Source organism: Pinus tabuliformis, chromosome 9 (genome assembly GCF_031772625.1).
Source record: "Pinus tabuliformis cultivar Carrire ecotype Pingquan chromosome 9, CPIR1, whole genome shotgun sequence".
NCBI classification, from domain to species: Eukaryota; Viridiplantae; Streptophyta; class Pinopsida; order Pinales; family Pinaceae; genus Pinus; species Pinus tabuliformis.
In genome coordinates, this window is record NC_142307.1 from 144,599,853 (window position 1) to 144,623,689 (window position 23,837).

The window sequence follows — 23,837 nt, forward strand, 5'->3', positions numbered from 1 at the left end:
CCTTCTTCTTCCTGACTGTAACGTTACTCATATCTTCCGGAAACATGCACAAAACTCACACGCGAGCAGGATTCCAGTGCTCTGATACCACTGTAATATACTAGGAAAAAAAATTGCACGAAGATGCAAGGATTTTTACCAAATTTTCCCAATCCAAAATAATTCTATGCAATTAATAGAATCTACAATCAAACCTCTTATTAATGTGACAAACTGAACAAACTCTCTTAACTAAGTGACAGAATGAACAAGAAATATGGCGCATAATGAATTCAGTTCTTTCGTCCACAATGCAATAATCCCATACTAATGAAGCATAGCACAAATAATTCAAAGGCAATGTTTTGTCCCCACACTAATGAAACGTAGCACAAATAATTCAAGGCAATGTACTGTCCCCGCACAAATGAAGCGTAGCACAATTAATTCAAAGGCAAAGAAATTTTATTGTTCAACCAGAACTTGTAACAAGTCATTCTTAATTTACATACTCGGCCTTCGATGCCAATTGGTCCACCACAGAAAATCCGCACTGCTTCAAACTTGATTAACCACAAACTAAGCCCTTCATATGCTGCTTACAGGAATTCGCTCATCCACACTTGGCCGCGGAAACCCAACAATCACTGGTTTGAAACGAAGTTGGTTTTTCAATTAATCCGTAGAGACTATTCTGCTACGATCTCAGCTTATTGCCAAAACCAGCATCCATTCATCAGCCTTTGATACAGAACAATGCTGATTTTCCAATAATTACCCTCGCTGACCTGTTCAAATGTGTCTCCCACCCACTGAATTTGGATGGCATCGTGGTTCTCTTCCAGTTACGGGCTTCAAACCGAATTTGTTAATTATAAACTGCAGATCCCCATTAATTTCCTTCTTTCAATGGCCCAAGAAATAATTTAATCAAGCTGCAGAGGACCAGATTCCTTCTTCGCTGCCTTTCTAGAATGATTCGGCTTCAGAGAATGGGGTTTGGATCCATCAGTGCTTTGGAAAACCTTCAAGGTAAGTCTGTGCTATAATCTCATTGCTCCTATGCCTCCAATCAGATCTGTCTTTAAAGTTTCCTTATTAAAGTGGCCTTCCAGTTTCAGACTGAACCAAGAGAAAACAGCGGATCTCACTATCTTTCAGACAGCACCCACGAAATAGACAGAAGATTTTGTTATCCTTCCGGGACAGAGATCATAGATCTACAAATAATTTTCTTGTCTTCCCAAATGCAATTCTTGTGCCCAAAAACAAAATGGAGGAAGAACCTTGCCGCCTCTCCAAGATGTCCCTGTGCCAAACCAGAAAAAGAAAGAACCATGCTGCCTGAACAGAAAGAAGAAAATAGGAAGTGTCAACTAGGGTGGTATCTTTCACCACCGAAATTGACAAGACAGAAGGGGTCTTAAAACCCTCAAAGCTAATGCTCAAAAAAAGAATAAGATGATCCACGTTGATGCCTTTAAATGAATTCATCCCTCTCATTTTTATAGATTTCCTAGAGGGGCCTCTTCTTTCAAAATGATTGAGTAAACTTTACTCCAAGCCCCAATTTTTGGTTTTTTTTGCCCAGCTGCCCCAGAACTTGCCCAACAGTGGGGATTTTTGGGGGTTTTCCCCTTTATGGAGGACTATAGCCTGCAGGGATTGATAGGCTACTTCGTCCTCAATTCGTAGAGGACGTTACACATGACCAGGTGTGATAATCTATGTTAATGTAAGGTCAGATTGTTAAACCACCATAACTATATAAGCCTATGAGGATGTATGATATAATGAGAGATGATTAGCATGAGAGCATGGTAGATGCATATGGATAGCCAATCTCAGGCTCACAATAAAGTATATATTGCAGCATTAAATATTTTGAGAAATTTATTATTCTCTCCATATTGATGTGATTGTGTCTGTGCCATTATGTATGCATCCTACAAAATTCGACAAGTTTACTAGCATAGCAAGCAACTTGAATTTAGATCCAAGGGAAGACATGGGTTACACAGTGACACATGAACCATCCAAAACAACATGCAAATATGCTGTATCAGAAAAACTGAACTTACCACATCAAATTCTTTCTCATGCGTAAGCATATAGACTCGGGCATCAGCAAGTTGGGTTTCAACCTTTGAAGAGACAACAGAGCCATTTAATTTAATATTTCGCTTACAGGCCTCCACAGCCACTGCATGTAGCAAAAATGTTACAATTTAAATTTGGCCATTCAAACAGTTGAAGCATGCAAACAGTAGAACAATAATACTGCACAAGCTAGATTTTGAAAAAACATTAAAAAATCAGTAAAGCGCATCTACGTATTTTGTGGTAACAAGATATGGTAAATGTAACAAACCTTTATCATTGTCAAGAGCTACAACTGAACCAACACCTTCCACTTCACGAGCATAACGTAGTGCTCTTAATCCTGAAGCAGACAATGCCTACAAAAGGAAAAAGAGAAGCAAGGGTCATAAAGATGATGTAAATGGTAGGAACAGCAAGAAATGTAAAATCCTTCAAGGTAATGCACTGAAGGTTAATATTGTTTCAGAAAAAAACCAGAGTTAACTAAATCAAATTTTGAAAGAACCAACCATATGGAAAATTGAACAGTATATCTCTCCTTGGTGCCAAAATCGAATCACACACATAACTTTTAAATATGCATTCATTTAAAGTTTGAACTACCTTGCCTTCCAGAATAGAAATTCACATACTTAAACAGTAACCGCAAGTATGGAAAGCATCTACATCAGACAAAGATATCATGAAATACTAAAGGCGAGAGATAAAAACACAAGTTATTAAGACCAGTAAGACAGCCTGAAATATGAAAACATGAAAATTTATGTAGTTTCTGACAGTTACTACCCGTCACAAGTAGTCCACAACAAAACAAAGAGAAATTAAATAACAAAATTAATTAGCTAAGGTACATGCACGATAGGTATCTATATATAAAAACCCAAAGTTGACCCAAGGCATACAATGGCCAAAACTTGATATATGGAATCTATAGATAAAAACCCAAAGTTGACCCAAGGCATACAATGGCTAAAACTTGATATATGGAATGCTCTCTAAGTTTAGTGATCCCATATCTTATACAATGTCTCAAAACCAAATACCTTGGCCCTAGTTTATTGCATACCCCAAAGTTGTAACTGTTGAAAATTGTAGCGAGAATGGGTTCCTTGTTTTGTGCCTTAATTCAAGGAGCCTCAACGAGTTTCTCCTTGAGCATGCACGAGTTCCTATGAGTTAGGAGCTAATTCCTAAAAATTAGGACAAGTTCCTAAAATTTAGGGCGAATTCCTAAAATTTAGGAAGTGTTCATGAAGCAGTTAACTGATGTGTCAAAGTGGAAGGCCGAGTTATCAGTCTTCTAGTGCGAGTTAATTGAGGAAAAGAACTTGTGGTTGAGTCTCAAGAGATAGGACGAGTTGCATGAGTAGTTAACTCATGCTAACTCAAACAATCACAAAAGCAAACTCCTTAATTAGAAACTCACCAAATTTGGCCATTTGAATTGCTTTAAAAGGAGGAGCAAAGGCACATTGTTACTCATTGTTTTGTGAGCATGGGCTGGTGAGACAAAGCAATAGGAGTACGCACAAGGTTGTGTGTAAGCTTTGTGAGTTAGCATGAGTTTGTTTTTGTGAGCACGAACTGGTGAGCCAAAGCAATAAGAGTACGCACAAGGTTGTGTGTGAGCTTGTGAGGAAGAGTGTGCAAGAGAAACTTGTGCACAGAATTATTGTGAGGAAGAGTTCCCTTGGGTAGTGCGCATAGAAATAGGAGGAAATTCCTATTTAATAGGAGCACCTATTGCGCAAGGATTAAGGAGCAGATCAGGCTACAGCAAGCGTGTTTTTCAAGCCTAGGCAAGGCAGGGAGAAGGGTGTATTCTCTATTGAAAACAGAGTTGTATTGTAAGAGATCATTCCTCAGTTTCTATCAATAATATTCTCAACAAGCAGAGGGTTTTCCCAGTTGGGTTCCCTAAAAATTCTGTGTCTTGAATTGTGTGAATTGTGTTTATTTTGATTCCTATTCCGCTGCAAAGTTTAGTAGAGAAATTCTGTGTTTATATGAGAAGAAATTATATTTCAGATCACTCATATTAGCAGATCAGAATTATGTGGATTTTCTACAGTAATTCTCCCAGTTATTGCACTCGCTGAGCTTATAAACCTCCTATTTATCAACAAAACAAATTATTCCTTACAGTAAAGTAGGGTTCAGATTTAAACAACCTTGCTGAGAAGCATTTTGATGAGACCTAGTCATAGCTGACATAGTGCAATATTTGTAATTTTGTGGATTACATTTTATGTTTTTCATCTCACCTACATCATATAAATATTTCATAGGTTATTTGATCAAAGAAGCATTCACCACACTATTTTGGATATTTGTTCTTTATGAAATATAGATTGTACAGTGGGTAAAGTTCAACTATTTCTCTCTTGCACTTTCCTCTAGTGCGATTGCTCTCATTTCTGTTGCAAACTATGCACATATTAGAAACTGTCAAAGCCTGATTGTCATGCCTCTTTAGGGTTACTACAATTCTGGTTTTTATTCAAGCTTCTCTCACCCAAAATTGAAGATTGAACTAGCCTTGAGGGTTAGCTCAATTGGTTGAGTCCCCGTCGTTAAAGCACTTTTGCTATTGAGAGGTCACGGGTTCAATTCTCTCAACACCCTCGGGGTCAGGCTTTGTGGTTCAGCCAGCAGGAAGTGATCCCTTCAGGTGGAGATGCCTGGTACAAATATTCCATGGACATAGCGGTCACCGATCTCCGAGGTCCGTGAATCACACAACAAATACATATATTAAAAAAAATGAAAATTGAACTCTCAACACATTCTACACCAAGATCAAAAACAACTTGTTCTGCCCCTAGCACAACATACTACATATATGTCCCTATACTACTAGTGTAACCCCTTATTGTTATTAGTGCAACCCCCTTATTGTATTATTGTGCCCATATAGTCGCCATGTTATTATTATGCCCCATATAAGCCCACTATAGTTATTGTTGTGCCCATACAATATTATGTTATGTAGGCTCTGATTATATTGGGACTCCTTAGATTCTTTTAAATAGAAAGGAGGTCTTGTCATTTGTATCATCCAAGAATTGTTCATTTGTGTAATGTAAAGGAGATTTCCCTCTCGAAGAGGCTGATTTTGAAGTCGTTGATCTATCTTTTTGTAAACTGGTTTCATAACATTTGGTATCAGAACCTTTGGATTCTAGGGTTTCGTTGCTCCAAACGAGTCATCGTGGAATTTTCACTATAACTTTTTGTCTACGAAGTTTCAGAAGCTAAAAAAACCCATTTGAGCCGAAATCATTCTGAACCTCGGGTCCAAATTTCAGATCTTGTCTCGCTATATTTTCGGAAATATGATCTAAGGAAGTTAGGGTGTTTGCAAGCTCCAGAATTCCATCTCAAACAGGTCATTGTGGCATTTTCGCTATACCTTTTTTTTAAGAAGGTTCAGACGCTAAAATTAAAACCCATTTGAGTTGAAAACTTAATAAAGCTCGAGCCCAAATTTCAGATCTTGTTTCACTATATTTTCGGAGATATGGTCCAAGATATTTAGGGTTTTTGCAAGCTCCCGAATTACATCCCAAATAGGTGACCTTGGGAAAATCGTCATAACTTTCTATCTGAGCATCAAATTGAAATTTTATAAAAAGCCACAGAAAGAGGACGGCCTGTAATTTTATGTGTATCGATTTCAGGTGCTAAAGTCGAAATAGTGACACGTGGTACTTCGTACAAGTTCACTCTACTGAACCAGTCTATAATCAGGTCATTGTGGGAGATTTTCCATGACTCTTCCTTAGAGAATCCAATCTTGATCAGACTTGCGAGGTTGAAAAGAGGACTCAGAGGGCTACCGTAGGATGCAATTTCAAACCTTCGATATCTTAAATTACATAGATACAACAGATTCAATATCAAGCTCCTACAAAGTGAAAAAATGTGTGTAGTTTTTTTTTAATTTTGCATAAGTTTGAAAGAATTCAAAGGGCATAGTTAAGCATAATTATCATTAATTGATGTCCCGAAAAAAGAAAATGGAAACACCTAATAAGCAACCTGAAAACTCTAGCATGACTCATGAAGAAGAGAAAGAAATGCAACATGATATATCAAAATTACGAGACCAAGTACAACAAAAGTTACTCTCACAAAAAGTAACAGAAGCTAAGATGGATGGTTTAAAGCAATGTTGCAAGCATCAGCATCGAGATAAAATCAGCAAAGGTCCGGAAAACCAAAAAATCGGGAAAATATTGGTAAAAATTGGCAAACATCGACAAAATCAAGATACCATCAAAATATCAGTAAAAATCAGCGAACATCGGCTAGGCCAAAAAATCGTGATTTCAAGATAAAATCGGGATGTTATCAAGCATCGGATTGAAATTTTGTAAAAAGCCACAGAAAGAGGACAGCATATAGTTTTCTGTGTATCGGTTTTAGGTGCTAAGGTCGAAACAGTGACACGTGGTACTTCGTACAAGTTCGCTATAATGAACCAGTCTATAATCAGGGCATCGTGGGAGATTTGCCATAACTCTTCCTTGGAGAATCCAATCTTGATCAATCTTGCAGGGTTGAAAAGAGGACTCGGAGGGCTACTGTAGGACGCAATTTCAAACATTCGATATCTGAAATTACAAAGATACAACAGATTCAATATCGAGCTGCTACAAAGCGAAAAAAGGTGTGTAATTTTTTTTAAATTTTGCATAAGTTTGGTTTGAAAAATTAGTTTGAAAGAATTCAAAGGGCATAGTGAAGCATAATTATCATTAATTAATGCCCCGAAGAAAGAAAATGGAAATACCTAATAAGCAACATGAAAGCTCTAGCATGACTCATGAAGAAGAGGAAGAAATGCAACATGATATATAAAAATTACGAGACCAAGTGCAACAAATTTACTCTCACAAAAAGTAACAGAAGCTAAGATGGATGGTTTAAAGCAATGTTGCGAACATCGGCATTGGGATAAAATCAACAAGGATCTGAAAAACCAAAAAATCGGGAAAATATCGGTAAAAATTAGCAAACATCGACAAAATCAAGGTACCATCAAAATATCAGTAGAAATCAGCAAATATCGGCTAGGCCAAAAAATCGTGATTTCAAGATAAAATCGGGATGTTATCGAGATGTTCACAACACTGGTTTAAAGAAATGCGTGGAAGCTAAGATGAATGGTTTAAAGAAAGGTGTGGAAGCTAAGATGAATGGTATAGAAGAAAAACTTAAAGGCAACATGGAAGATTTGAAGATAGATTTGACAAAGTTGCTACAAAAAATGCTTACTAATGGCGAAAGGGTAGTAAAGGAAACTCATGATGAGAACAAAATAAATGTTAATCATGATTTCATAGACTCTAACATTGGATTGAAGACCCACCATGTTCCAAAGATCGATATGAAGAAGTTTGATGACAAGGATCCCATAACATGGATACTACAGATGGAGCAATATTTCGATCTCCATAATGTGCAAAACACACAAAAGGTACGCATTGCAACTTTATATTTGGAACCAAATTAGTTTGTATGGTATCGATGGCTTTGCTCTTGTAAACAAATTGTCACTTGGGCAATTTTTATGGAAGAAATGATAGCACATTATGAAGATACAAAAAGCAACACCTTTTTTAGCCAATTGATAAATCTCAAACAAAAGGGTTCAATGATGGAGCACATTGAGGACTTCAAAAAATTGAATATAAGGGTAAACTATATTTCAGAGGAGCATAGGATTGATGTGTTCATAGGGACTTTAAAGGATAACATCCAACATGAGGTTCACCTTTGGGAATCTGATTCATTGGAGAAGACATTCAAGTTGGCAAGAAAAATGGAAAGGAAAATTATGGAAACAAAGGAAGCCTACGACTCACAACTATAAAGATGGAAGTGTTGTTGCCCCTAGCCTTCCACAAATTACAAGGTTGACACCACAACAAATGGAAGAAAAAAGAGCAAATGGGCTTTGTTACAGTTGTGATAGCAAATACTAAAAGTCATAAGTGTGCTGAGAAGAAATTATTTTACATAGATTGTGAAGAGGAGGAAGAAAAAGAACAAGAAACGTCAAAAGAAGAGGATATACACTAGGAACAAACCCTAGAGAAAGAAGAAATGAATCTGACCATATCTTGTAATGCATTGGCCAAAATTACCACTCCTAAAACTGTCAAGATAAAAGGACATATCAAGAAGAAAAAGGTAATAGTGTTGATTGATTCGGGCAGTACCCATAATTTTATTCATTATAAGATAACCAAGGAATTGAATTGCTTCCTATATCCAGCACCAGAGTTTCAAGTGATGGTTGCAAGTGGAGGAACCATAAATTGCTCTCGAAAGTGCCATAATATCAAGCTATCCATGGGAGAATATGTATTAAATAACCCAATGCTTTCCATTCCAATGGGTGGTGTTGATGTTGTACTAAGGGTCCAATGGCTACAATCCTTGGGTACAATAGCTTTTAACTTTCAAGAACTTTTCATGAAATTTTTTTCAAAAGGAAAGGAAGTTGAATTAAGGGGTATCGCAAGGAAACCAGGAAAGATAATCAGCTCTAACGGAATGACAAAGCTTCTAAAAAAAGAACAACAAGGCGTAATTGCACAATTATGTTCGCTAGAGGTTCCCACATCAAAATCATATATTTCTCCAAATCTCCAAAAAGTCTTTGACAATCATTCCAAGGTATTTGAGACTCCCAAAGGCCTCCCACCTATTTGTAATCATGATCATGCTATTCATTTGATCCCAAGAAGTGTTCCTCCAAACATCATGGCCTGTAGATATCCTTATGCCCAGAGAGTGAAATTGAATGTATGGTTGCAGAAATGCTAGAGGTTGGTATAATTCAACCTAGCCAAAGTTCTTTATCTACTCCAGTAGTATTGGTGCACAAGAAGGATGGGTCATGGCGCATGTGTCCAGAATATAAGGAGTTCAACAAACTCATTATTAAAGATAAATTTCCCATTCCTATCATTGATAAATTATTGGATGAATTGACGATAATGTCAAACACCAAGCAACCTTGGCCCCTGATATGTTAGATCAGCATAATGCCAAGAAAGCAAAGCAAAATACTGAAATAGGAACTCTTGGAGTTGATGTTTTTCTACCACTAGCCCCATGCCACCTCACTCTGTTGAATCCTCAATGTCGTTCCCAAGTTTCCCACACATGCCTCCAAGGCCAAGTCAAACTCAAGGCCATACAAGTCCTTTGACTCCTTCCTTCAACACTGGAGGTGGAAACATAAACACCTTTTTTGCTCCCCGCACAAAACCCGGTTCCCAACCTACCTTGGATGCCACTGGTTGGAAAAAATATCCATAGTCAGGCAAGGAAGGCCATTGCTAACTTTTGGTACTATTCTGACATACCTTTCCACTGTGCCAGAAGTCCTTATTGGCAAGCTATGATTGATACAATTGCTATTGCAGGTCCAGAGTTCAAAGCCCCTACATCAGAGAGCCTTAGGACAGATATGTTGGTAGAGAGTGTTGAAGATGTCATGCTTGTGTTAGCTGAGTATCGTTCATCATGGGTAGAAACAGGGTGCACCATCATAAGTGATGGATGGACAGATCAGAGGAATAGAACTTTAATAAATTTCCTTGTATCTTGTCCCGCGGGCACAATGTTTCTCAAATCAGTGGATGCTTCAGACAAGGTTAAGACTGCCTAACTTCTCTGTGAAATGATGGAGGAAGTCGTTCAAGAAGTGGGAGAAGAACATGTTGTACAAATTGTCACCGATAATGTAGCTAATTATATGACTGCTGGTAGACTTTTTGAGATTAGGCACCCCACTATTTTTTGGACCTCTTGTGCTACCCATTGCATAGATTTAATGCTTGAGGACATTGGTAAGCTTCATTGGATACATGAGGTTGTGGAGAAGGCAAAATCCATAACCAAATACCTATACAACCACACTATTGTCCTAAACACTATGAGAAAATACACTGAAGGTAAAGAAATTGTTCGACCTGCAGTGACTAGATTTGCAACAAATTTCATATCTTTGCAATCTGTCATTGAGCAAAAGATAAATCTGAAGAGAATGTTCTTGGGACCTGAGTGGATGGAATCTAAACATTCCAAGACCCTTGAAGGCATCAAAATTGTTGCACTTGTGTTTAATGATGGTTTCTGGAAAGATGTCGAAGAGATTATTGCTGTGACGGAGTCCCTTGTTACAGTTCTCAGGTACTTCAAGTCTTTTAACTTTTTCATATTTTAAATTTCATTTCAAGCTTCTTTTTATTTACAATGTTTCATATTTCTTTAAATTTGAATGCTAGAACTTTCAGGATGGTTGATGGTGACAAACCCGCTATGGGTTACATTTATGAGGCGATGGATCTCGCAAAGGAGGCCATCAAAAGAAGATATGGGGATGATGAGATAAAATATATGCCTCTTTGGAACATTATAGATGCATATTGGGATAGGAAATTGCATTCCCCCTTACATGCTGCTGGGTACTTCTTAAACCCACAATATTTTTATGATAAGAGCAAATTTAATGAGGATGGGGAGGTTGGCAGAGGACTTATGACATGCATGGAAAGGTGCTTCCCTTATCCAAAACATCAAAGTCGTGTCTTTTCCCAGCTACAAGATTATAGGGCGCCATCTAAATTGTTTGCCTATACCAGTGCTATAAGACAAAGGTCTAAGATGTTGCCAGGTACCCAGCTTGAAGGCTTCATCAATTCATTAAATTTGTTTAAACTTTATTTTGTATGTTAAATGTTTTATTAAATTTTCTTTTCTTTTTAAGTTTTTACTATTTAGTACTTCTACTCACAAACCCTTACCACTTGCTAGGTCTTTGGTGGCAAAACTTTGGTAGTGATACGCCAGATTTGAAGAGATTTGCCATTTGAATCTTAAACCAAGCATGCAGTGCTTCAAGTTGTGAACGCAACTGGAGCATGTTTGAGAAAATACATTCTAAGAAGCGCAACCGATTGACACAAAAACGCTTGAATGACCTTGTATTTTTCCATTACAATCTACGACTTCACAACAAACAAATACTAAGTGAGACTCGAGAGCTTGAATTTGAAGGTTTCATAATCTAGTTCGTACTCTTAAGTTCAAACTTCAAACTTCAAAGTGAAACTTTAATTCACATTTCAACGTCTCATGATAATGACAGGTATGGATCATTCACCAATCGACCTTGAAGAGATAGATTTGCAAACTACAAATGCGGAAGACTGGGTTTAATTAGATGAGCCTCCTCTTTTAAGCCTTCATGACTTGGAGAACTTTGAAAGTCAAGCAAGCAAAGGAGTGGAACGAATCGCTTCTAGTTCTCACTCTTAAGAGTCTTAGACTCTTAGTTGCTGATTTTTTTCTGATTAGTATGCAGTTTTTTGTAAACTTTTAGAAGCATATGCTTCTAAGGACTCAAGACTCAGTGCTTTGGATCATGTTTGGACTCATAACATATATGAGATACTTATTCATTCATGATATTTTGAACATCTATTGATATTATGCATTGTTTGGACATGCCTTTACCCAATATTAATGAAAAAATGTTTTTTTAATTCAATATATGTGTATATTTTTATTTAATGAATTCAACGATTTTTTGTCGATTTTTTCCCAATCCGATTAAAACTCTTCGCTCTTTTGCCTCGCCGATTTATTGCCGATTCAGAGTCTGGTAACATTGGTCTCTAGCATCCAAAAAAATCATGCTACAACAAATACCTACATATCATCAAAATCATTGCCAATATTGGGATCTTCACAGTGTTGTGAACATCGCCATAAAATCGCGATTTTTTCTCATTGCCCATAAAATCGGTGATTTTTCGAAAAAAATCACGAGTTGATATGAAAAAATCGCCGAGGCACGCGTCAGAGCGATTTTAAAGGTCAAATTTAGGCTTTTTCTCTCATTTTGTAGACAGAGGGAAAAGGTGGGAGCTAGGGAGGAGGAGAACTCATCTACAAGGGCAAGAGAGGAGAAAAGTGAAGGAATTTAGCATTCCAAGCAAAAAAAAATCAAGTTTGGACAAACTTTCTTCAGCAAGGCGTGGTTTTCAGTTATGGGCATCAAATTTGGCCATTTTTTTGTTTTTTCCTTGTTTTTCCTTAAATTTCTATCACCCATATATTTTCCATATGGGTCCAGCTAGGTAGGTGAGTTAAGGAAGGTAGGTTAGATGGGTACTTCGTTTCAATGTTTTGTGGGGTGAAATATCTCTCTCTTTGGTCGAGCAACTAAAGTTCCTTGGCCGTGAGCTTGTATCATGTGAAGGCGCATCTTGAATTTGAGTGTGTTTTTTTGTCATTTTTGTTGCATTTAGTGGAGGGTTTTTTTGGGTAAAAAATGCAAAATCTTGATTGTTAGTTTTATTTGTTTAATTTCTTCTTGTGCCCTAGTTTTTTTCCATGATTTTTGCTTGGGTTTGAATGTGTTTTTTTTGCCATTATTGTTGCATTGAGTTGAGGGTTTTTTTGTCAAAAATTCAAAATGTTGTATGTAAATTTTAATTTCATTTGTTTAACTTGCAATTCTTCTTGTGCCCTAGGTTCAAACTTCAATCTTACATTAAAACTCAAGATTCAACAAAGTTACAAACATGCCAAGGAAATTGGACCCTCTGTGGGAATTTGGTGAACCTGATGGAGGGTTTGACAAATCAAATTTGACTTGCAAGTTATGTGAGCATCATATGACAAGGGGGCATACAGATTGACGTTCCACCTTGCACAAATTCCTGAACATGAGGCAGGGCCTTGCACAAACACAAATCCAAAAATCGTTCACAGAGCCATCAAATCATTGGAAGAAATAGAGACAACCAAAGTGACCAAGGCAACTTTGAAGAGTCAAATGGCAGGGGGTGGAGTAACAAGATTAGGAGGTCACCGTGAGAGTGAAACTAGTTCTTCTTCAGCGTCAGCATCTACACTCACCGCATAACTGCCTCATCATTTTTTGTTCCTAGAACCAAACTTCAAGCACAGCCAACTATCACGTCAGCTCTTAAAAAAAGGGAGAAGGAAGAAGCTAACAAGTTGGGCAGGTGTCTTCTTTGGAATGATATTCCTTTCAACATTGCCAAGAACAATCTATTTTTCAACCTGCGATTGATGTTATTGTTATTGTTGGCCCAGGGTACAAAGCCCCTTCATATGATGACTTTAGAGGACGCATTCTTCAGAATGAAAAAGCTAAATGCACTAAGAGATTGGCGGAGTTTAAGGGCTCGTGGGCAAACACAGGATGCACTGTGATGTCAAATGGTTGGACCGATCAAAAAGGTAGAACCCTTATTAACTTCTTGATTAATTGTCCCAAGGGGACAATGTTTACGAAATCTACTGATGCATCTGCACAAATCAAAGATACACGGTTATTATGTGATTTGTTGGACGTGTTCATTCAGGAGGTGGGTCCACAACATGCTGTCCAAATCATAACGGACAATGCTGCAAATTATGTTGTTGCTAGAAGGATGTTTATGGAGAGGTATCCTAACTTATTTTGGAAACCTCGTATTGCACACTGCATTGATTCGATGTTGGAGAACATAGGAAAAATTCCTTTGTTAAAGACATTGTTGAATAGTCAAAAATCATTACAAAATGTATATATAATCATGCATATGTGCTTAATTTGATGAGAACATTCACCAACAACAAGAAGTTGGCACGCCCTGTCATTACACGATTTGCCACTAGCTTCATATCTCTTCAACCCTCCTAAATTCTATGTGGGATGTGAAGTGAATGTTTCTTTCAAAGGAGTGGCGTGCTTTGCCATATAGCCGCAAACCAAAGGGAGAGGCCATATGTAAGCTAGTTTCATACTAGGAAAGCTTCTAGGCGAGAGTGCAAAAAGTGTGTAGCATCACTGAACCTTTGGTAAAGGTTCTTCGATTAGTTGATGGAGACAAGCCCACAATGGACTACTTGTATAAGGCCATGGATAGGGCCAAAGAATCCATTCGCAACTACTATGATGATAAGGAGAATGAGGGGTTTCAGAGACAACAACACATATGGGAAGTGATTGATGAGCAATGGAACAATACACTCCATCGTCCCATTCATGCTGCAGGGATCTACCTGAACCCCACATTTTCTTACTCCTGTGGCTTCTTATTTGATGTTGAGGTCATGAATGGATTATTCACTTATGTTCAAAAGATGGTGTCATCTTTAGCAGAACGTGCAAAAATCTCCAAATAAATGGAGATGTACAGGATAGCAAATGGAACATTTAGCTTTAACATGGCTATTATTGATTGAAAAACTAAAATGCTAGGTAAGCTTTAGTTTGTTTCAAATTCAATTGTCTCTTCATACTTTGCTTCAACTTTCAAATTTCAATTTTTTCTTATGTTTATCTTCTTTGTTGTAAATGCATGGTGGAGAAACTATGGTGGCAGAGTACCCAATCTCCAAAGGCTTGCCATTCGAATGCTCAGCCAAACTGTAGCTCCTCCGGATGCGAGCGCAACTGGAGTGTATTTGAAAAAAATACACACCAAAAAGCGTAACAGGTTAAATATTCCACTTCATGTTTTGAATTCATTAAATAATATTTTTTAATTATTAATTTATTATTTATAACTTATTAATTTATGACCCTTGTACAGGTTGGAGTCCCAATGACTTAATGACATGGTCTACGTCTACTACAATCTTCGATTGTGGGTGAGGCAACTTGAGAAGACATCTGATGTGGAGGCCATCTCATTGGATAGGATTAAGACCACTGTTGCATGGAGGGTTGAGGACGAGAGACCTGTCATGGAGTCAGCCCCTGATTGGTTAGAGGAGAAGATAGTGGAGGGGTTAGCAACTGCAAAGGAGGAGGAACAGGACGAGGTGACACCACCTACCATGGTCATCAATAGAGGACGTGGTCTACCTCCTATAGCTCCTAGTTCTTCAGCTTCTAGAGCACAGATAGAGTCCACTACCAGTGCCAGCGCCAACGCCTTCTTCATCTAGAGGGAAAGTTGTTACATTTTCTCGCAAGAGGGGCAGAGGAAATCGAGTAGTATTAGTTATTTGGTTCATTTCATTGTGTATGACATTATGGCTCATGATATAAGTACATTATTATAAATTTTGTTGATATTTTGAGGCTGAGTTGAGACTCGGAACTTAGTATTCAGGACATGATTCGTTGTTATGTGTGATGTAGCACTAGACATGATAATACACATCTTATATATCAGTTCTCTTTTCATATTTATGTGTCAATGCATTTATTTTATGTTGTGGGTATTTGCCAATTTTTTCCCAATTTTTACGATTTTCTTTGATTTCAGATCCTCGTCTATTTAATCCTGATCGCAATGTTCGCAACATTGGATATTTGTCATCAATATAACCCTCTAAGCATTAAAATAAGATAATAAAAAAAAACATAGCATGTCAAGTCAAGATTTTGTTTGAGCGATGGGTACATTTTTAGTAGTCATGATAGAGGATTTCAGCAACCAATGCCACTAACATCAAAGTACATAGAGGGATTGGTGTTCTTTATTAAATACTAGTTCCTTACCCTCATACACGACAAAATCCAATGGAAACGTTGCAATCCTTGCAATCCTAATATCCTGAAAAATTGTTAAGGCTGCTGGATTTTGAATGAAATCTAAAATTCTACTCTCCATATGAAATCCAATGAGGTTGGAACCACTCTCAAACATCCTGAGCCATTTCATGGTAATGTTAAAAATTTAAGTATAAGGATGGAAATGAAGTGAAACTTGAATGGAAAGTGCAACAAGCTAACAAAGATGAATCAAGATACAAAAGATGACTTCGGGTAAGATCCAGACATCCAAGCAAAGGTTGAAGCACTAAGCATATACTCCACTGATTTAAAAAACTGAAGCTTCAACAAAGGCTTCTAGAAGATTGGTGGAGTATGCTCGGAAATATGACTTCAAGGACATTGGAGGGCCCATCCAACACACCCCCTTTGCTTCAGAATCAGGCAAGTTTCCCTTAACAAGTTTATTGTCTGTTTATAAAGGTTTGGTGGCAATATGCTTTGGGGTAGATTTGGTACTGTGTTTTGTAAACCAGAAAAGTAGCATCTGCATCTTCAGATTTGTGCAATATTCAAGAATACGTGTTTAGATAACAATAAAAAGGGTTTTTCACTTCAGCATCAGGCAACTTCCCTTAAAGAGTTCATCAGATGTTTATAAAGGTTTGGTACCAATATGCTTTGGCCTAAATTTGGTAACAGTGTTTCTGCACCGAGAGTAACAAGGTGCATCATGCAGCTCAGATAGATGTGTCACATCTGTAATGATAATTGACTAAATTGAAACAAAAATGAAGTCTGTAAAAGTGATATTTTTTAAGGTGACCATATTAATAATAAAAAAAGGCCAGCTCTATTGCAAATGGGCAGTCATGCCTATCCTTGACTATGGGATTCCATGGGGTTTATTTAATGGCACCTCTCAAGGCCTTCCTCCTGTCTATATCACAGGCTCTGCTGGACCTGAACCTTGAGGTTCAAAATTTGGGAAACCACACAAAACCCATAGAAGTTCATCGGGTTCGAGGCTAAGCGGCACAGAAAAATAATGAGCAAGCAGGTTACAGGGCATAAAAACTCATTCAAATTCGTTAGGTTCGAGGCCAAGTGACAGCTGTGGCAGTTTAAAAACCCTGGGCAAACAAGTTACAGGCATAAAAATTTGTTCAAGTACGTGAGGTTCAAGGAGAGCCAGCAGAGGAGGTTACAGGACAAGCACATTACAGGTTCGAAATAAAATTGCACGAATCTGCGTTACGGAACTAAAATCTCACACAAGTTACAGATTGGGGTTACGGCCCACGGGTCTAGGTCACAAATTACGGTTATGGGTGTAAAATGTCACCATGCTTCGAATGGAATCAAGCAAATGCTATTTATTCTATACATCCATGATCCAAGAGAACATATGTTACAAATTAATAAATCTAGTAATGAATCGATAGTTCTGTGGGCAATCAGCCCTAACTTACTGTGTTTATTAAAGAATCATGTCGCTGTTAGAAAATCCTTATTACTGTGGAAATCTTTGTGATATTTCTTTGGTAGCTACTGTTGAATGGATGAATGAATGAGTATTGCTGTGTATAATATTTTTTATTATTGTTAACCCTAGACAATCATAGAACCATAAGGGCAAAAATTACCCTAGGATATCAGAATAACAGTTCAAAATTGGATCCCAAATAATATATTATCAATACTTAGTTTTAGACAAAAAAACATAAATATACTAGTATCCATGCAGAAGCCAAAAATCAGCTTATCAACTCCAACAATCAATATGAAGTGAAATAATGCTTGACAATAGTCCAAAAAAATATATATACCACACATCTGTAAATCCAGTACCTGCCGCTGTGCTTAGGACGTTTCCTCATTTTGATCCAAACTTCAATGTAAGGACACGTCTGGACATTTATATCTTTCCACAGACAAATTCCTATAGTATTACTACCTACATAAATCTTGCCAAATTATACCCAGAGGAAGCATCACCACAGATCCATTATGAGAAAAGCATACACATCTGTAAATCCAGTACCTGCCGCTGTTTAGGACATTTCCTCATTTTGATCCAAACTTCAATGTAAGAACACGTCTGGACATTTATATCTTTCTACAGACAAATTCCTATGGTATTACTACCTACATAAATCTCGCCAGATTATACCCAGAGGAAGCATCACCACGGATCCATTATTATAAATGCATAGGTATGCTTGAACCTCAAATTGCATTAATGTCTTTTCTCATTGGTACTTCATTTTGCTAGTACTACACAAATTTCATGAATTAATGTCAGAATCATCATAAGAATAGCGATGTTGAATTAAATCCTCAACAAGGGATATGCCATCATAGTTTATGAAGCTTACAAGAAGACATCACGAGGGCAAGAAGCGCAGCAATGGGAACCCATGAAATTTCATGAATTTAAAAGCAGAATCATCATAAGGAGAGTAGTGATATTAATGTGGAACTAAATCCTCAACAAGGGACAAGCCATCATAGTTTACTAAGCTTGCTAGAAGACATCACAAGGGCAAGAACCACAGGCAACCCTAACCCACAAATCACACTGGCACATCTAAGCAATGTTTGAACTGGAGGTGAAGGAGGATTCTAACACATCAACTCAAGAAATTACACTCCAAAGCCAGATCGCTTATTGGAAAAGCTTTTGGTAAGCCTAATGCTTCATAAGTTCATACAGTATTCATGTCTCACAGTCATTGTCTAGGTGGGATTATTACACTCAAATCCTACACTGAAAAGTTACCACAAGAGTCCCTTTTGATTCTTGAATCAATGAATCATGGTGGTTGATTCGAAAGAATGTGGGAGAATGTAGAATAAAGAAGATTTCATGAGTTGAATCTGAATAATTATAACCTCAAAAGGTGTGGGATGAACTTTTCAGAAAAGGGAGGGAGGAGAGAAACTTGCAGCCTCCATCTCCCCTCTGCAGCCCCTGCCTCCTATACTACTAGGGTTTCACCCACAGTGGCAGGAAACTTGTCAGTGGCCAGGCAGAGCAAGGAGGTAGTTGCACTGGAGAGGAATGGGGCAAAAGTACCTCTGGAAAATAGCCTATCTTGCTGTTACAGGATTTGGTTCAGGGACTTGTGCCTTGCGCCATCTATTCTGTCTTAGGCTTTTGATGGCAGAAGAGTTTCAGATCTGCACTGGAACGCATGTCCTCTCACCTGTTCTTTGTCATCTCTTGACGGCTGTGTTGCTCAGATGGCATGAGTTCCCATGGGTTATGCATGTTGCTTCACATCCGTGTTTGCGCCTGCGTCAGCATGTTTCTGGTGGCCAGTTTGTGTTCTTGGACTCTTTGGACAATATCTGTTGCCCCATGCTGCTGTTTGCGCCAGCTGCATTTCCATGCTCATGGTGGCATTTTGACCGCTGTTATTTGTTGCCACTGGGCAGCAAGACGGGTCTGTTCCCTGCTGCTATCCGGATATGGGCTGTGGTGCTATGCACAGATGGACAAGGGGCTGGTGTTTACTGCCTCTTGACAGAGATTCTCTAAGCATCAACTCCCAGTTGGGGCAGAGCATAGTTCAGGGTTTCATGATTCTGGTTTGAAATAGCCTTGGGATTGTGTTCTTACCCATCCACCCCATCAACAGTTTGTGAGAAATGATTAACTGGTTTCAGTGTCGAGAATCATTCTGTTCCCTTGCATGACTGCCTGAGGAGTTTTTTGTTTAGCTGATAGTGGTCTAATCATAATATTCATCCAATTCAGGCTATTGACAAGGGGTGATGTTGGAGCCCAATTTTGGAGTTCTTCTTAGTTCTTGCTAAAATGGAAGCTACGATTTTGCTTAGTTCTTGATAAAATGGAAGCTGCATATACAGCCCACCCCTTTTAATGTAAAAGCTCTCTAAATAACATTTCATTAATAGTCAAAGGAAGCTTCTATGTGAAGAAAAATTATAACCTCAAGAATGCGAAGTGGCTCTAGTTCTTCGTGTACTCTCCGCACTGCTGGTTTGCCTGCTTCATCTGCAACTGCAACTACTTCCTCCGCAAGGTCAGCTTGAGCTCCTTGATCTGAGACCACCTCTTCTCCATTGCCTTTTCCTGATTGGACCGTATCTAGCGTAGAAGCTGGTTCATTCGTCTCGCCATCGTCAGCCAACTTAGATGTCTCTGGTCCAGGGTAACAATCGTCATCTGCTAAATCAGTCTGAGGCTGAGGATGGCCGCCGCTTGTTCCTGTTTTTCGGTTTTTTTTTTTCGCCCACATTGCATCATGCTCTTCCTTACGCTTACCCACAAAAGTCCTTAGCACTGCAATTGACAAGTCTCTGTTCACAACCTGCATCCCATGAAGAACACATTTCAAATGTCTGCAATGAGGATGAAAATAGCACATAACTACTGCCCACAAAAGCCTGAAACTCTATCTAATTCATTCTTTCAGATGCTGAATTTGACTAGTTCTACGCACCATCTTTTGTATTTGAATATTTGCAGTAATCTCTCTACGAAGAAACCAAATAATTACCTAGGAAATTTCCACTCAAATATGCAATAAAATAATCAAAACACTGAGCTGGGAAACCTGATTCAATTACTTGAATCTCGATACAACAGATATTGATCTAAATGATTCCAATATCTCCCCTCTCTCAAACTATTTCGTAGTGTCCCCAACTGATTTGGGGTTTGATCGTCCCCTCTTCTGCAAAGCTAATAATCATTTTTCTTTGAAATTAGAAAGCATTTAATTTTGAAAACTTCAAATTTTAAATACCTGTGTTTTGTTGTAAAAGACATCATTGCCGTGAACAAGAATATCAGCTTCTCCTTCCTTGAGTATGGTGTACTGGGTGGGATCTGTGGGTAGCTGCTGCTTAGTCTTTCCCTCGGCCATTTCTTCTTTTGTCAAAGTATGCAACTTTAACTTCTGCTGACTGACAAATGAGGGAAATCTCCACAAAATCGGATTCTGGGTCGAGGTTGCGATAGCAGCAGCACAGATTGATATTTTGCTGCAAGTTCTTGATTGTAGGCAGTACGTGAAATTTATCCTAAACAATATCTGCTCAATGCCAATCCTAATCCGACGACGACTTGCCACCATCACTAAAACCCTAAGCCTCGCCACCGGATTCTCTTAAACCCTATTTTCCTCATCGGGGAGTTCGTCTATAGGCTGCCCCATAACGCCCACACGTGCCGCCGACAACATTGTTACAGGGAATCAATTGTGATAGAGTTTACACACACAATGAACAAAATTAAATTACATTTCTAATACCACCCTTTCATGCTTATGTTTCTAAACCGGTATTTTATGGCCTGGTCTAACTTATAGAAGGTATTTTATGACCCATGAATTGGAGTTTATTATCACACGCGGACTTTCTATAACCCAGTGTAATTTATAGATGAATTGGAGTTTATTATCATTCGTAGAATAATTAAAAAAAAAAATTGTCATTTTTTGTTTTTTAAAATGCATTTTTGAATGTATAAATGAATTTAGCACTCTAACAAATTTCAAGAGGCATTCTAAATCTATAGATTAGATAACTTAAACTCAAGTTTTTAAAAATTCGAACAAAATTTTGGTAACGAGAAAAAATATCTTGAAAAAAATCATTTCGTATATAAGTTAGATTAGCCTACAACATGATATAATTGAAATAGATTGAGGATTGCCAAAAATGGCACCGATTTTGCACAATTTTTGATAATGTAACAGACAGATATACAGCACAGACATGCAAATTTTTTGTGAAAATGTACAGAACAGTTGGCATATGCTTCAAAGCATCTACATATGTAATCTTTCATATTTATAATGAAATATTACGGATTTTTACAGTGGAAAAAAGTTAGATTAGCCTTATTTTTATATTTTTTTACCAAAAAAATTATGGAATTAATTTATGACATTTGTATATTTGAGCTTTGTAGTTTATACGATTAAAATGTTTTTGGTTTTTTAGCATTGAATTATTTATACATTTAAAAAAATTAACAAGAAAATAACATTTTATTAAAAATTGGACCGATCAAAATGTGAAATAGTTAGAGAATCATTTTATATTTTGGAAGTTAACATTATTAAGAAGTTTTGTTTTTATTTTTAAATATAGATTTCATACTTACTAAATATTGTTTTTTTTTAATATTATTTTGATTGAAATTACTTTTTAATTTTGTAGTGAAACTTGTTCTTTTTAAATATTATTTTGATTGAAATTACTTTTTAATTTTGTAATGAAACTTAAAATAGTTTTTGGTTAGTTATGAGTTCATATTAAAGGTCAAAAACCCAAAGGTTCTTGGTAGGGAAAATAGCATTACCCTTATAGACATCCAATAAGTTTTTTATAGGAGTTAATTTTCCTTTAATAATTTGTAAATAGTAATGATTGGTGGTTGTCTTCATAGATTTGGAGTCAACATAGATTTGTAAATAGCTTGGTGGTTGTCTTCATTGTTGGTTGACAATTGAGTTATAATGGGTTCTGTCACCTCTAAGATTAAAAATAATAATATTAAGAGGAAGAAAAGCCCATTAAATTTAATAAATGGTTGCATCCATTAGTGAGGAGTGAAGAATTTTTTATTTTTGGGCAAGGTTTAATTCTCACCAGTTACCAACAATCTCAATTTTTGTGATGTGTTTAAGGGTGTGACAAGATGTTTCTAAAGAAGTCTATTGGGTTTAGCTTGGACAATTGTAAAGGAATATCATCCCTCCCGCTAAGATCAATCCCTCCAAAGTGATATGTTGAGCTCTTAATGAGTATATTAGATTGAGCCCCAACATTACATGTTTTAAAAAGGGTATTCAATTAACCAGTTATCTACTCAATATTTTAAAATAGAAAGGTTTACTTCTATGATTGAAATTAAGCTAAAGTTTACACTAGCTAACAATGATAAATAAGTCGAGAGGAGCAAGTCAATTTTGTAGCAAACAAACATTCTTTTCAAACTTGAATCTAATAAGAATTAGAGAAAAACTTTAAGCATCGACAAAATTCTACCATGATCTAAGATCTATGCATAGTAGAACCATGCCCTTCAAATTTTATCCAATTTTAAATCAACTTATATAGTAAAACTTCTATTAAAATCTTTAAACCAATGAGAAATCTAACTTTGTATACACACTCGGTTAAGAAAAAAAAAATACTATAAAATTAAATACCTCTAATTCAAAACAAATTCAATAACTTAACTTATATAATCTCTTTATCAAATGACATATCCTTAAGCCTTTCCCTAAGGCCCTCTATTTCAAAACAAATTCAACAACTTATCTTATATAATCTCTTTATCAAATTATATACCCTTAAGCCTTTCTCCAAGGCCCATTTTGACAACTTGTGATGGCTCAAGTATAAGCAAAAACTATGGATCTTTTGTTAATGAAGTCTTTGAAAACTAATGCCTAAGTCAAAGAAAGTTTTATTTTTCTTATTTTTATTTTTACATAGACTTTCGTGATAGGAGTTGTACTAATATATAAAGCATTAACATGTTTGTGTGTCCAAACATTATATTGTTGGGTACATTAAAACTAGTATAGATTCATCTTAACCACAAATCTACCAAGAGCCAAGAGGGATCAAATCTCATTATATGCAAACCTCTTTTAAGAATGCAAAACTTGAAAAAAAATATTTACATGTCAAGAGATTTAATCCCTTTTAGTGCTTGATAAATCTCTTGGTTTTTTGTCTCTCTCTATAAGACTATGTGTAATTTTTCATTGTTTAAATTGTATTTATTATTCGATAATTTTTTACATTAAAAATTGAATTAGTTACACATTTTTCTCTTACTAAGAAGTAATTAAATTATTTGACATTTAATTACTTTTTTCTTCCGAACATTTAAATATTTTACTAAGGTAAACATTAACGCATAAACATATATACACACACATTTCTGATAATTGCTTGTGAAGTTATGTTGGCTTCTTATTACTTTTATAATGTTCTTTTCATCAAACAATTACCAAAACCATAAACAATGAAGATCACAAAAACATAATGAACACAAGATGTAGGCTATAAGTCGGGGGGGAAGCCCTCTAAGGGGAAAACCCAATCAAATTCTTCTCTTCATATAAAATCATATCAAAGTGAGAAATTCAAGACCCAAATACCAAGACCTCCTACAAGACCAAATTCAACCCTCCTCTCAAGCTCTTCCAACAAG

The 23,837-nt window shown here is 36.9% G+C and overlaps 1 protein-coding gene across 2 annotated transcripts; it reads right to left on the reverse strand.

Moving 5' to 3' along the window:
* Window positions 1-689: 689 nt before the first annotated feature.
* LOC149147523 (tRNA (guanine(26)-N(2))-dimethyltransferase 2-like) lies at window positions 690-20,895 on the reverse strand. Of its 2 annotated transcripts, none has more exons than XM_089440839.1 (5): window positions 20,407-20,895; window positions 19,588-19,968; window positions 2,351-2,438; window positions 2,061-2,182; window positions 690-1,288 (listed from the first exon to the last, which is right to left on the reverse strand). In XM_089440839.1, exons 1-5 carry the CDS (start codon window positions 20,734-20,736, stop codon window positions 1,172-1,174), a joined length of 1,038 nt encoding a protein of 345 aa, XP_089296965.1. In that variant the 5' UTR covers window positions 20,737-20,895; the 3' UTR covers window positions 690-1,171. The 2 variants fall into 2 exon arrangements, with proteins under 2 accessions (XP_089296965.1, XP_089296964.1); XM_089440838.1 differs by having other exon boundaries at window positions 690-1,323.
* Between the last annotated feature and the right edge of the window lie 2,942 nt (window positions 20,896-23,837).